General features: G+C 35.5%; 1 protein-coding gene across 1 annotated transcript in view; it reads left to right on the top strand.

The window, feature by feature from the left end:
• The window catches only part of RNF32 (ring finger protein 32), a 59,176-nt gene that overhangs the window by 18,660 nt on the left and 26,080 nt on the right, over positions 1–14,436 (top strand). Inside the window, exons 5-7 of the mRNA XM_036760538.1 lie at positions 3,152–3,184; positions 3,742–3,866; positions 4,281–4,389. Of these exons, the coding sequence (XP_036616433.1) occupies positions 3,152–3,184; positions 3,742–3,866; positions 4,281–4,389 (267 nt within the window). The remainder of the gene's footprint in view (positions 1–3,151; positions 3,185–3,741; positions 3,867–4,280; positions 4,390–14,436) is intronic.

Raw genomic sequence — 14,436 nt, 5'->3', positions numbered from 1 at the left:
GGGAAGTATTAGGATAGGAAAGTATCAGGATAGAACCCTGTTTGTTCACTTCTTTTCATTCTCTACAGTTTCAGTCAATCAACCAGCAAATATTTGTTAAGTTCCTACTATGTGCCAGGCACTGGGTTTAGGTGTTAGGGATATACATACAAAGAATGAAATAATCCCTACTCAGAAGGAGTTTACATTCTAATAGGGGAAACAAGTACATATAAAAACAAATACAGTAGAAATATAAAGTTAGTAAATACAAATATACGCAAAGTAGTTAAATACAAGATAGTTTGGGAAGGAAGGCACCAGCAGATGGGGGAATCAGGAAAGGTTGGTTTCATGAAGAAGATAGTGCTTGAGCTGCATTTTAAAGGAAGAGAGTCTGTGAAGCAGAGGAAAGGAGAGAGAACATCGCCAGCTGTGGCTAGACCAGGGCAGGCACTAAAATGGGGTACAGAGTGTGCTATGTAAGGAACAGAGAGAAGGCCGGTTTGGCTGACCTTCAGAGTGCAGGAGGAGGAGTCACATACAATGAAACTGGAAAGCTAGATTGGGGCCAGCTTGTAAAGCATTTTTCCAAGATAAACTGAGAAGTTTATATGTGATTCTAGAGGCAATAGGAAGCCACTGGAGTTGGTAGGGGCAGGGATTCACACGATCAGATTTGTGCTTAAGGAAAATGTCTAGAGTGGCAGTGTGAGATTGACAGAAGTGGGGAAAGACTTGAGACAGACCCAATTAGGAGAACGCTGTTGCATGATCTAGTTGAGAGGTGATAAGAGCCTGAATTAAGGTGGTAGCTACGTGAATTGAGAGAAGGGATAAGATGAGAGAGATGTTATGAAAGGAGTAACGGTAAGATTTGGCAACTGATTAGATATGTCTGATGTGGGAGAGTAAAAAATTCAGGATGTTGCTGAGGTCACAAATCTGGAAGACTAGAAGTATGTTAGTACCTTATATAGAAATGGGGAAGTTTGAAAGAAGGCAGGGTTTAGAGAAAAGAATTAAAAGTTCAGTTTTAGACATGTTGAGTTTGAAATATCTCCAAGATATCCAATTTGAAATCTCCAATAGGCAACTGGTGATACAGGACTGAAACTTGGGGGAGACTCTAGCTGGCTCTGTAAATCTGGGAATCATCTGTAGAAAGGTGAAAACCATGGGAGCTTCTGAGGTTATCAAGAAAGAGTGTAGAGGAGGAAAAAAAAGGACCTAGGCCAGAATATTAGGGAACACCCACAGTTAAGGGACATGATGTGGTTGGTGAACCAGCAAAAGATACTGAGGAGTATTCATATAGGTGGGTGGGGAGAAGAGCGTCATGAAAACCCTGAGGAGAGGCAGGAGAAGACAGTGAAGTGTCTCATGCAGTAGATGAGTTGAGAAAGGATATGCACATTTGTTTATTCCATTACATCCTGTCATTTTATGTGGTTGTTTATAAATTCATTATTAACTTCATTTGTCTAGCATATCTAGTTTCTTTTTTAATTTTTTTACATTTCAGACCCACCCACATGACAAATAAAAGATTAAATGAACCCCATACAACTCTGAGATGGAAAAATGTTATTCCCATTTTACAGATGAGGAAATAGATTAAACAGTTCAAGTAATGCATTTGAGGCCACCCAAGAAGTTATGACACAGCTAGATTAGAATTTAGTTCTCATTAGCATCCCTGTTGCTACAACCTTTTGTGGCACATTAACTGCCACTTACTGATTTATTTTAGTTATCTGAGAGAATATATGCCCTGTAGCAGGTATTTACAAAGACCTTACTATGTTTTATCATGTTCTTATATATACTGAATTCTAACTGTATTAAAAAATATCTTCAAGCATCTGTTGATGAAATACTTGAAAAGATTCTTTTAATAAAGGATGAGTAATTGCCTACATATATGATTACTATTAGACAGATTAAATGGTAATTATTCAGAAAAGACCTAGATTACTGGATTCATTCATTTTAAATTTTTTGGGGGGTGGGGAAGGACTGAAGGCAAAAGCTGTTTCAAGGGACTTATTTAGAACATTCTGAGCTATATTTTTCCCCATCTTTTCCTCCTTTAAGGGAAAGTATAGATTGCACAAAGGCAGGTAGGATAATTCTTGTGAAAACAGTGCAGTGTTCCTAAATTCAGGCTGTCTGGCTGTGCCGAGTCTTAACCAGGGAGTGTTAAAGAATGCGCTCATTAAAGGTTACTTCAGATTCAGCACAAAAAAAGGGAAATGCCTTTGGCTTTTTTTTTTTTTTTTTTTTTTTTTTTTTTTTTTTGTCCTACATGTTTCCTTAACTTTTTTCCCTGAAGGGGGGAAAAAAAGCCACTGAATCTGAAAGCTTTCCCTTCAGCTGGCTGTTAGCCACTAATCCTTTTGTGTTTGCCAGCTCAATGGTGCAGACTCGTTGTTCTAGTTTCACCCCTTTGCCAGTTCTTCCTTCCACTAATAACCAACTGCCTTTTTTTTTCCTTTTTCTTTTTCTCTTTTTGGTCTAATGCTCTATCTTTTGTCATGGCATAGATAACCACCATTTGGTGGGAATTTGGGTCAGAGAAAGGTGAAGTTTTCATGAAGCTTGTGAGCATACTTTCTCTGCATTTTTCTGAAAAATAGTCATTCATATGTTTTCATGATATATTGCTTCTTAAATTTGAGTGTGATTTGGTGGAGTAAAGCACCCAAAATAGTATTTACTTAACATTTCTCTGCTTCCTTCCCTCACCATCCCCCAAATCCCTATTCTGACCACTGCCCTTTACATACATACAATCACTCTTATTATCTGTCTAGGAAATATACCTACTCCTTAATTGCTTTACTTTCAAATATAGGCTATCTGAATAATCAGGTTAAAATTAGTGAGTGATGGTAAATTTAGCTTATTCATCCTGATTTCATATGTATGCGTTCAATTTTGAGATACCCAATCGTTACACATTATTTTGTGCTCTCTATTAAATTTTAACATCACAGTTTTTGAACTTATGAAGCAGAGATTAGTTTGGGGTTTTTTTTTCCAAAAGAAGCAACAACATAGTTAACCTTTCGTGTATTCAGAACTTTTCTTTTAATTAATATGTTTGTGGTGCATCCCTTTTAAACTAATTTAAACTTCAAACAACTTTTTGTTTTCCTGTGAACAACAGGTGCTGCTTTCATGTTCTCATGTATTTCACAAAGTAAGTAAATCCTGTTTTAACTCTTACAATAAAGTATGCAATACATCATTCTTGTAACTTAAAGAATCTAGCCTAGCCTTACTCAATTTAAAGTCTTCCAAAAAGAGCCATTTATTTTATCCTTAATCACCATTTATAGTTGGAAACATGACTTAAGGCTACAATACAATTCATCCTGTTTTTAAAATGGTGAATTTTATGTGACAAAAGAACCACAAATGTTTGTATAACAGATTGTTATTAATAATGTACATCAAAGTGAATGATAGCTTTATTCACATGATTTAACTTCATGTTAGTCTCACACATAACAATATACCTTTACAGTAGTTGATTTCCAGAAGTTTTTGATGTCTTCATGTTTATTCCTGTAAAATATGATTTTTGGAACAAGATTCATGAAGAAGGTGTTAATATCTGATGAAACTTTTTTACATCATAATCTAAATTAGACATTCTCATAATTATGAGAGAAAAGAACACTGTAATTACATTAGAAGTAAATGTGTTGTTTATAAGTAATTACTCACAAAATCTTAAATGAACTTTTTCCTCAGGCATGTCTCCAGGCTTTTGAAAAGTTCACAGGTAAAAAAACTTGCCCTCTGTGTAGAAAGCAGCAGTATCAGACAAGAGTGATACATGATGGAGCTCGGCTTTTTAAAATAAAATGTGCAACAAGGTAAGAACTATTTTAAATTAATCATAACATAAATCATTCCAATACCCAATTTAAAATAAATCCATAGTAAACTCAAATGTGAAGCATTGTGATCTATGTAATTAGAAATAATTTTAAAATATGTGCGTGGTCTGAACAATCTGGAAAGGCTTTGTAGTATGATCAAGTGACAAAGTGATTCTACGTTTTTCAAGCACCAGCCTAATTTAATCCAGAGAACCACATCACCAGCTGGGCCTCAGGGTGATGAATTTTTCTTCCACATCTACTCTAAAAGACTATGTAGCATGAGAAGGGTTTGCAGTCTGTATCATCCTGCACTGACGAGATTACTGGTTCATGACTTACATATATGCTTTAACAGGAACTTTTTGATCATTATAAATCTCTTCAATAAAATATCTCTGTTCTTAGGATACAGGCCTATTGGAGAGGATATATTGTTCAAAAATGGTACAGAAAACTGAGGCAAACCATACCTCCCAAAGATCCCAAATTAAGAAGAAAATTCTTTGAAGAAAAGGTAGATATGAATTTTATAAATAAGGTTCCTACATTCTCTTAGGGATCTGTGCTTAGAATTATTAACTATACCACATTGGCTTGGCATTAGAGTCTTTTAACCTACATAAACACTCAAACTATTAGTCATATCTCATTCAGAGTTTAATTTTTTTTCAATTCTGTCCAGTTAGACAAGTTTTCCAGTTGTTATTTTCTCTTGAGGAAGACAAACTAATGTAGAAGAACCTATTGGGTTTCTTCTTTAAGCTGTTATTAAGGTAAAAATGAAAGATATTTCCTAGTGACTTTTTTCCATTTCTACCCCATACCACTGGCTCTTAAAAGCATGCCACATTTTCTTTATAATATTTTCCAGTTCATTTTGTATTGAAGTAGTGATTCTTCAGCTTTTTAGCTTTCAGTACTTTATATTTATTTCATTTCACTTCTGTGCCCTACTAAAAAGGGCTGTATGATTTTTAAGCAAATTAAATTGAATTAAAATTAATTTTTTGACAATTTCATGATAGTCCTTCATAAAATATTTCATTAAAGTTTTTCTTAACACTTAAAATAAGATTATATCTAGGACAATTTGAATAAACTACAGCTGATTCAGTAAATTGAAATTAATTGTTTGAATTGATTGACCAATTTCATTTGACCTAGTTGAACCAATAATTCTGTGCTGAAAGAACCTAAATTTATACTATTCCTCCAAGTTGTCTGCAGCAGTTGACATCAATCACTGTCTCTCTCTTCCCTTGGCTTCTTTGGCACCATGATCTCCATTTTACATTTCTAACTAACCACTGTTTCTCTCTCCTTTGCTCATGCCTCTTCTTACTCCAACCTCTACATAGAGACATTGGCTACCATTCTGTTTTCTTCCCCTACTATACTTTCTCTCTCTCTCAAGACTCAGTGCACAGCATGGTTATTGTCCTATTTTGTGCTGTAGTTACCACTGTGCATATCTTATCTCCCCTATGAAATCATAAGTTCCTTGAGGGGAGAACTATGTCTTATTTAGCTTTATGCATGAACAAATATTTGTACAAAACACTGTGGAAAGACTTGAGGGAGACACACGTTAGCTTTGTCTATCTCTAGAACAGTATTTTGTACAAGTGGCTTTTGAATTGAATTTACCCTGAAATTGTTCAGATACATCTTTGTGCAAGTAATATTCTTTTGGGGAAAAATTAATGATCTGGTTTTTGTATATCATATGGTAAAAATTGAAAGAGAAAGCAGAGAATCACAATTGTAAGTCCTCACCGTCATCATCATAAACAGTAAATCTCAAGGGCCTAAGATGTATAGGATACCATACTAGGAACTCTTGGCCTCACTAATATGCAGTTGATTTAACAGTAACACATTAAGAAAGGAAAGAAGGTGTATTAGGAGGGCAGAGTTTATAATTTCAAAGAGGATCATATATATGTCTGAAAGGTTCGGAACCGCCAGATATAAGAAACTCTCAAAGTAGGAGGCAGAAGAATCAAAGCATAGATTCAGGCTCCACAGTAACCAACCCATGAACCAGCATCCCCATTTTGATATATTGATCAAAAGCTTCCAGGCCCAATAAGTCCACCTCACAAGAGTAACCAGGAGGCCACAGAGAAGCATGATGGTGTAAAGCAAAATCATATACATGCTTCCCCTCTATGGTAAAAAGATTACCCACTGGCCTCAAGTCCTTGTTCAGCTTCCTCCCATAGGTCAGCTCTGCTACCGGCAGCTCCTGCTTCAGCTTCGGCTGTGGCTGTAGCTGTAGCAGCCTCTGGCTCCAATGGAAGCTGTTTTTAACCATCTGGCTTCTGCAGGGGTGTAAGGTACGCCAGGGAAAGCACAGGTTCTTTCGTTCTGCTTAAGCAAGGTGAAGGGGTTGACCGGGAAAGCACAGGTTCTTTCGATCTGCTTAAGCAAGGGAAGCAAGGTGAAGGGGCCGACAAGCTTACTCCAATACAACATACAAACAGCATTCAGTTAGTTCAGGGGGAAAAGCCAAACTATTCAAGGGCACTTGTTGACTAAGTGCTAAGGAGCCCATTTTTGGTTACCAACACAGAAGGAATAATATTTTTTCTATTTTAATTCGATATTTTATTTTTCCCTATTAGATGTAAAAAAGATTTTAACATTCTTTTTTTTAAATTTTGAGTTCCAAATTCTCTCCCTCCTCCATTGAAAAGGCAAGCAACTTGAAATAGGTTACACGTGTGCAATCATGCAAAACACATTGCCACGTGAGTCATTCTGTGAAAGGAAACACAGACATAAAAAAATCCAAGAAAAATGAAGAAAAAGGATCTTCGATCTAATAAGTATTTATTAAGTGCTTACTATATACCAGACACTATGCTAAGCACTTTAGAAATATCACATCTGATCCTCCCTGTAACCCAGGGAGCTAGATATTATTATTATACCCGTTTTACAAACAAGGAGACTGAGGCAAACAGAAGTGTTACAACCAAGTAACACAGCTAGTAAGTGTCTGAGGTCAAATTTGAACTCAGGTCTTCATGACTCCCAGCCTAGCTTTCTTTCCTTTGTGCCACCTAGCTGCCTCAAGTAAATAATTTTAGTTCTCACTCTTTTAAAAACTGGTTGTTATTCTCACTCTTGAATTATTATTATTATTATTATTATTATATTTTAGTCTAGTTTAACTATCTAATAATATATTAAATGTCTCCTACTTTTCCCATGATAATTAATATACTGTTTGTTTAAGTACATAATGTTCATTCTACACTATTTGGTCAGATTCATGATTCACCTAGCCCAATATTAGGTCTCTTACAATAGCACCAAGGACATGAATTGTTGTCCTCCATAATATCAATTTCAAAAATTTTGGGTGGTACCCCTAAATTTTTCTTTAGCTATCATTCATTAGTTTACCTGAATCTACTCAGTTTTTCAGCCTTTAAAACTTTAAGAATGAATTATTCCATATATTTACTTCCCATTATGTAAAATAATTATTTCTTTTATTTGTCTTAAATTTGTCTCCTCGGCTTCATAAAATGAATTTAATTCCATTATTTGGTGAATAAGTACATGTTCATCCTAATCCTATCCTTAATAATTTTTACAGACTTAAGTAATCATTATAGTCTGTACTTATATAATAGTTTCCTTTACCCTTGGTAATTTAATTTTTTAAAATAAATATTATTGATGTCGTTTGTTTCAAATCACTCAAGTTTCCCTCTGCTTGACACCATCTCAGAGAGCTACCCAAAGAATTTTGTAAAAAAGAGCAAGAAGAGAAAAAATCAGTGAAACCAACAAACACAATGAGGAAATCTGATAATATATTCAATATTCCCCACCTCTAGACTACCCTCCCACCCCTGGATAGGAGTAGAGAGAAGTATCTTTTCATAGCTCTTCTTTGGGGCCAAACTCATTCTTTGTAATTTTGCAACCTTTGTTTTCAATATTGTTTGGTGACCGTGATTGCTGTAGTTAACATGCATATTGTTTTCTTGGCTCCACCACTTCACTCTACATCAGTTCATATAAGTCCATGCTTTTCTCTATTCATCATATTTTTTCTTATAGCACAGTAATATTCCTTTACATTCATGTACCACAATCTGTTTAGTCATTCATCTATCAACGGGTATATATTTAGTTTACAGTTCTTTGCTATGACAAATGGCTCGAAATATTTTGGTGTATACTAGGCCTTTCTTTATCAATAATCTCCTTGGAGTATATTTTTAACAGGAGTATATAAAAATCAAAGACTTTGGACATTTTAGACTGTTGTTGTTTGTCCTTCTTTCTCAAAGAGAATGGTGGCATCTGGAAGGTGATGTCATGACTTGAAAGTGAATTGGATTTAAGTGAGGCAGAGCTGTGCAAAGTCACCAGCCCCACTCTCTGGAGCCATCTGTATCTAGAGATAAGATATAAATCAGGATAAATGGAAATGGCCCTGGTTGCAGTGGAGACCTTGACCTTTTGAAGGTAAGGTCTTTCCCAGGTCTCAGTTTGTCTAAGGCAAAGCCCATTCAGTGATTTTAGACATTTTATTTGCGTAATTCCACATTGCTTTCTAGAATGATTATATAATTTTGTTTTCTGCACCTTCTCTATTACATGTTTGCTGAGATATATTACCCACAACCAGACATTTCATTCAAGGTAGGCAAAGATGAACCATGATTTGTACAAGCCATATAAAATTTTAGATATTAATGTTATTTTTGCAGAAGAACAATATTACCTTCACAAAGAAAACCCAGTGTCAGATTCGAATGATTTTAAAGTGAATTTAGATCAGCAAACATTGTGTAAAATGCTATGCTGGGCACTGAGGTAGATATATAAAGACATGCCCTCCACCCTCAAGAAACTTACTATTTTCTAGAAAACATAAGATGTGTACACAGATAACAAAAACACATGATAAATGTTCATGTGTTCTTTTTTTCCCCTAATGCTTGTCTAGAGCATTTAATCAGTAATTTTTCCAAGTGTCATAAGTGTTTATTAGGTACAGAACATAATCAAAATTCTGGTTTACTGGGATCACATTACAGTTCAATTATAATCAAGAATCTACATCCTCAAACTGTCTAATAGTGACATTAGCATATTGGGAAGTAACAAAAATACTTTTGAATCCCTGAGATAAATAAGTAGCCCCTAAAAGTGTCCCTGTGACCTTGCTTACAAGGCATGTCAGCCCTAGGAAAGCTCCATGTCTCTGGGAAAGGAGAAAGGAGTTAGTGAAAGGAAGGTAGTGAGGTGACAAACCTGAGTTCATGAACTCTTTGATTTTGAGCTGGAAGGTTATCGAAGCCCACTCCTCATGTCCCCAGAGCCTAGATACCTTGCCTGAGACCTCCAGGAGCAAAGCACAATTGGAACCCAATTCCTGGGATTTCAAATACAGCAGCTCCCAGTATTGTCCCTGTGTTGCTGCTAAATATTTGTGTGACCTTGAACAAGTTACCTTTCTGAACCCATTTCCTAGTCTGTGAAATGACAGAGTTGGACTAGGTCATGGATTCATAAGACTTGGAGTCAGAAGGTACTTAACAGGTCATTTAGTCAAAAGCCTATCTTTTTACAGTTGAGGAAATGAAGGCCTAAAATGTTGTATCTTGCCCAAGACGGCACAAGTAGTGAAGGAAGTCATATAATCAAGCAGCAATCAACTCACTTGGGTCTTAATATGTGCCAGGCACTGGGCTTATTGTTGGGATGCAAAAACAGTCCCTGCCCTCAAAGAGTTCACATTCTAATGAGGAGACAACAACATATGGGAATAAATACCTACAAGATGCAGACAGAGTACATGGAAAGTGACCCTGAACTTCCTATATATTTCTGTCCCTGCTCCCATATCCAGGTCATTCCAGAATCAGGTTCCTGTTTGGGGGAACAGTCTGTATCTAAAAACAGATTGTTCCTAATCCATTTTCAAACATACATGGTAATTTCCCTAGAAAAAAGGAAATTAGTTTTTTTTCTCATTCCTCTGAGACTTGTAAGTCTTCCCTGATTGGAAAGTAAACACACTATTTCTCAAAAGCTAGTTTTAATTCTTAAATCTTTTCAATTTATTTTTTCCAGTGAAAAGATAGTTTATTAAGCACCTACTAAAGACAATAGCCTCAACCTGATCCATACTCTCTCTGTAACTCTACACTCCCTCATCATGACATCCATAATTCTCTTGGCTAATTTATCACTTTCTTAACAATATCTTTCACCTTCCCCTGCAAGTAGTTAATCAGTATCCATGCTAATTTATTCTGTTTTCAAGAAATGACCGTCCACTAAAGAGACTTCAGTTTTTCATACTTTTATATTTATATTCTCTAGAGTTTCTTGATAAATTCTCTTCTGTTATTCACTCGTTCTCTGAACCATGCTCAGTAAGTTCTAAATTATGCTGACTGTCACATCAGAAATATACCTTATTCAAAAGAAAGAAAGAAAGAAAGAAATACACCTTATTCATTCTTCTTCCTTTTAAATAATTTTATTACTTTTTTTAAAAATAGCTTTACTTTACTTTTATAGATACTTTTTTTATAGATACTTTTATAAATAGCTTTACTTTCTGAGTCTAAATTCAGACTTTAACTATACTCCATTTAGTAATAAGAATTAAGTTATCAAATAGAAACCTCTGAAAATGAGATACTTAGGTTAAAACTTACATATAATTCTATTTATATATAAAAACTGAGAATCAGGAAGCCTGGATTCTAGTCTTGACTCTATCGCTAACTAGCTATGTGTTTTCAAAGTATAGAGTGGTTAAGTGACTTGCTCAGTTTTCTTATCTTTAAGTAGAAATAATAATATATGTTATTTCTACTTAGTAGGGTTATTCTGAGAATCAAATAATATATATTTAAAGCACTATATCATTGTAAAAAAGTTTACTCTGCTATACAAATTATGAATAGAGAAGTTTAGAAATTGTGTTTAACCCTTTGTAGACTTATTTTTCTTTAGAAAGTTTCAAAACCATTGCAGTCTACATTTTATTTGGCATGTTCTTTACTTTTATATTATCTTTGCTGGAGGAGCCCCTTTCCAATTGCTCTTGGGCTTCTGGCTAACTTTTCATGTGGTTCTGAGGTGGAAGATTTAAGTTGCTGTCATTTCTCATTGGATTCCTTGATCATTATTTGGTCTGGTGCAAACTTCAGGGTTTTGCTGAAGACTCTCTGTGGGAGTGTAGCTATGCAGCCTGATTCCTGCTCCTGTGGCTCTTTCAACAGGATCCTCCAGGCCTTTGTATAAGCTTTCCCCCTTGCCTGGACTTCACTCCATTCTTTTCTCTATATCTTTGAATCCCTGATTTCCTTCAAAGTTCAGCTCAGGGGCAGCTAGATGGCTCAGTGAGTAAAGCACCGGCCTTGGAGCCAGGAGGACCTGAGTTCAAATCCAGGTTCAGACACTTGACACATGTACTAGCTGTGTGACTTTGGGCAAGTCACTTAACCCCAATTGGCCCTGCCTTCCCCCCTGTAAGAAAGAAACAACAACAAAGTTCACCTTGTATATGACATGAGAGAGAAAGAAAACACCTTTTTAAAGCTCTACTATATACTAGTTTTTGTGCTATGCAGAGGAAATACAACTATAAGCAAATGAGATATTCCCTACTCTCAAGGTGCCTACATTCTATTAGGAAAAGATAACAAAAGGGGAAGCTAGAAAGGATGAGGGGTAGGGAAAAGTACAAGTCCTGTATATAAGACTTTTACTGATTCCCACAGCTCTTTGTGCCTTCTCCCCTCAAAAAATTACATTGTATTTCTTTTGTGTGTGTGTATGTACGTACATATGTGTACATGTTATCTTTCCCAGTAGAATGTAAGCCTCTTGACTTGAAGGCAGAATAATATCCCAAAATGAAGTATATTTAATGACTTAAGAGAACAAGTTATTTATCAGATGCTTTTGAACAAAGCACTTTTATGTATTTGCTAAAGCAGGTTCCTAAATGACCTCTTCTAGGCAACACTTTGTTAGCCTAGTTTGATTTATTATACTTAAAATAATAAACTTCATTTTATAATATTTCCTTCATTTACATTGGGTTTTCTGCAATCAACTTAAGTCCATGAAGTTATATTTATTTATATGTGATACAAATGTAAAAGTTTCTAATTGCCTTGGTTTTCCATATAGATTCATTAGAATCTCTGAGTTAAAAGAGGCCTTAGAAGTGATGTAGCTCCTGTGTTTCAGTAACTACTAGCTGTCCTTAGAGCCCATGTCCACAGCCTAAAGCTTTCCTGGTATAGCATCCTGCTTCTGCCTTACTATTCCTATCTACCCTATGCACACATAAATCTATACTACATATACATATATATATATATACACACATATATGTCTATATATACGCACATATAAAATAAGGGGCTAATCTACATAACCTCTGAGGCGCCATGATACGACCCATGAGAATGCATACTTCAATATAGATTAAAAATATATATGCCAGTTTGAAATAAATTCAAATGAAACCTATATTTATTATGTTATACAAGTAGCAATAGGGAAACAATACCTTCGCTGATACATCCAGTTGCAATTGTACATTTAAATAAGATTTCAAAGCCCTGTACTTGATGTCTTTGTATTACGTCACTATGCTGCTACAGTTTGATGAAGTCTGAACTTCCCAATCTAATAAAGCTCATATGCTGAATGTGAGAAGCTCATCCACAACAGCTAATTTTCAATTGTGATGCATACACATGTATCTCCAGTCTTGACTGCAATCCACAGCACAGTGTGATTCTTGAAATGGTCTAAAGTTCTAAAAATCTATCACATTCTATAAATATGTGCAAAAAAATAAGAATAAAACTTTAAAAATCTTCCCTCAGCTAGTTCCAGAGGAAAATATACAATAGACTACCTCTCACAATTTCATCTCCTATCCATGTACAGACCATTCTTCATATACTGCACATGTCAACTGACTTCCAAGAGACTCCAGGCAAACCAATAAAAATCGATATGCCCATAGCAACTGATTGGCCAGTTTATATTCAGACGTATTTCACCCCAAATCTATCAGTAGTCTTAAGAAATTCACTAATATTAAAATCAAAGAATTCAAGTACCTTAAATATTGTCGCAACCAAGTGTTTTTTATATTTATTTTATTGTCTCTTTACTTCCCCCGTAACATATTTTACAATATCAGTATCTTGAATAATTCAAAGATGAGTGGCCAGTGGATTTGGTCTGCCTCTTGACTCAGCACAGCATCCACTGAGCTGCCTAGCTCTAGCTGCCTCTAGGTGGACTTAACATCTCCATGGGTCTGGTCTGTAAAATGAGGGGCTAAGCTACATTAACCTCTGAGGCACCATGATATGAACCATGAGAATGTGTACTTCAACATGGATTAAAAAAAAAAAAAGATTGGTTGTAAAGGCACAATTTGAGTTTAAGGTAAATCCTCTTTTTCCCCCTCCATTGAAAAGGGAATGTATAAATGTTTTTTCTTTTAATATACTCATTTATATTTAACATAGACAATGTATTAATCAACGTAATAATAAAAGTAACCTGAAGCCTTCAGACAGCTGGAAACTTCTTTTTTAGTGGGATTTATTGTCCTGTGTGATTTTTTAAAGTTAATAATCATTGGATCATAGCTTTTGAACTGAGAGGGACCTCAGAGGCCATCTAGTTCAATCCCTCTTCTTACAGATGACAGGCCTGGAGGAGTTAAGTGATCTGCCCAAGATGGTGTCACCTTAGTGACCACATACACCATTAAGGAGACATATAATTAGAAAACTTAAAACTCCATTTCTCTGCACAGGCCATTCTGAATCTTATTACATAATGAATAGTATTTAAAATTCTTATAATAAATGTTGCATGCTAAGATATAATTTTGTGAGTCTCATACTTTCTTTAAAATAAAAAAAAAAACACCCCAACTTGCTCCTCTAAAAATTAATTGCAAGACCCTTGGAGCCCAGTAGGTGTCAATAGAACCATTATTTAAGGACAGATTGTGTCTGTGTTTATGGATTTTAATGGAATAAATGGCAATCAGAAGAGGGCAAATGGTTTTGTACCTTCCTCATGAAAATCAACCATAATTGACATTAAACTTAGAAGTTACATATCTGACTGTCACCTCAGATTCAGTATGGTAAAAATAAAACTCCTTTTGCAATAACTTCCTAATCATAGTACTTCCCAGTTACTGTGGGCATTTACTACCTCACTGAGCTTCATGTCAAAGGATTTTGAGATGGAAAGGAACTTCGGAGTTATCTAATCCTACCTACTCATTTTATAGATAGGGATATGACCTGCTCAAAGTCACACAAGTAGGCAATGTCCCAGCTGGAATTCCAACCCGGGTCCCCTCTTACTCCAAAGTCATTACTCTTTCCACCACCCCATGTTAAACAGTCCCCTGAACGTGTCTTTTTGAGTTGCCATATCTCCCAGAAACATTGGACCCAGAGCATGAAGGAGGCCCTGGATGCATCAAGGACGAAGCTCCCTTTGCGCTGACATAATTTGT

This window comes from Trichosurus vulpecula, chromosome 5 (assembly GCF_011100635.1).
Source record: "Trichosurus vulpecula isolate mTriVul1 chromosome 5, mTriVul1.pri, whole genome shotgun sequence".
NCBI lineage: Eukaryota > Metazoa > Chordata > Mammalia > Diprotodontia > Phalangeridae > Trichosurus > Trichosurus vulpecula.
This window is presented reverse-complemented; position numbering and strand designations above follow the sequence as displayed.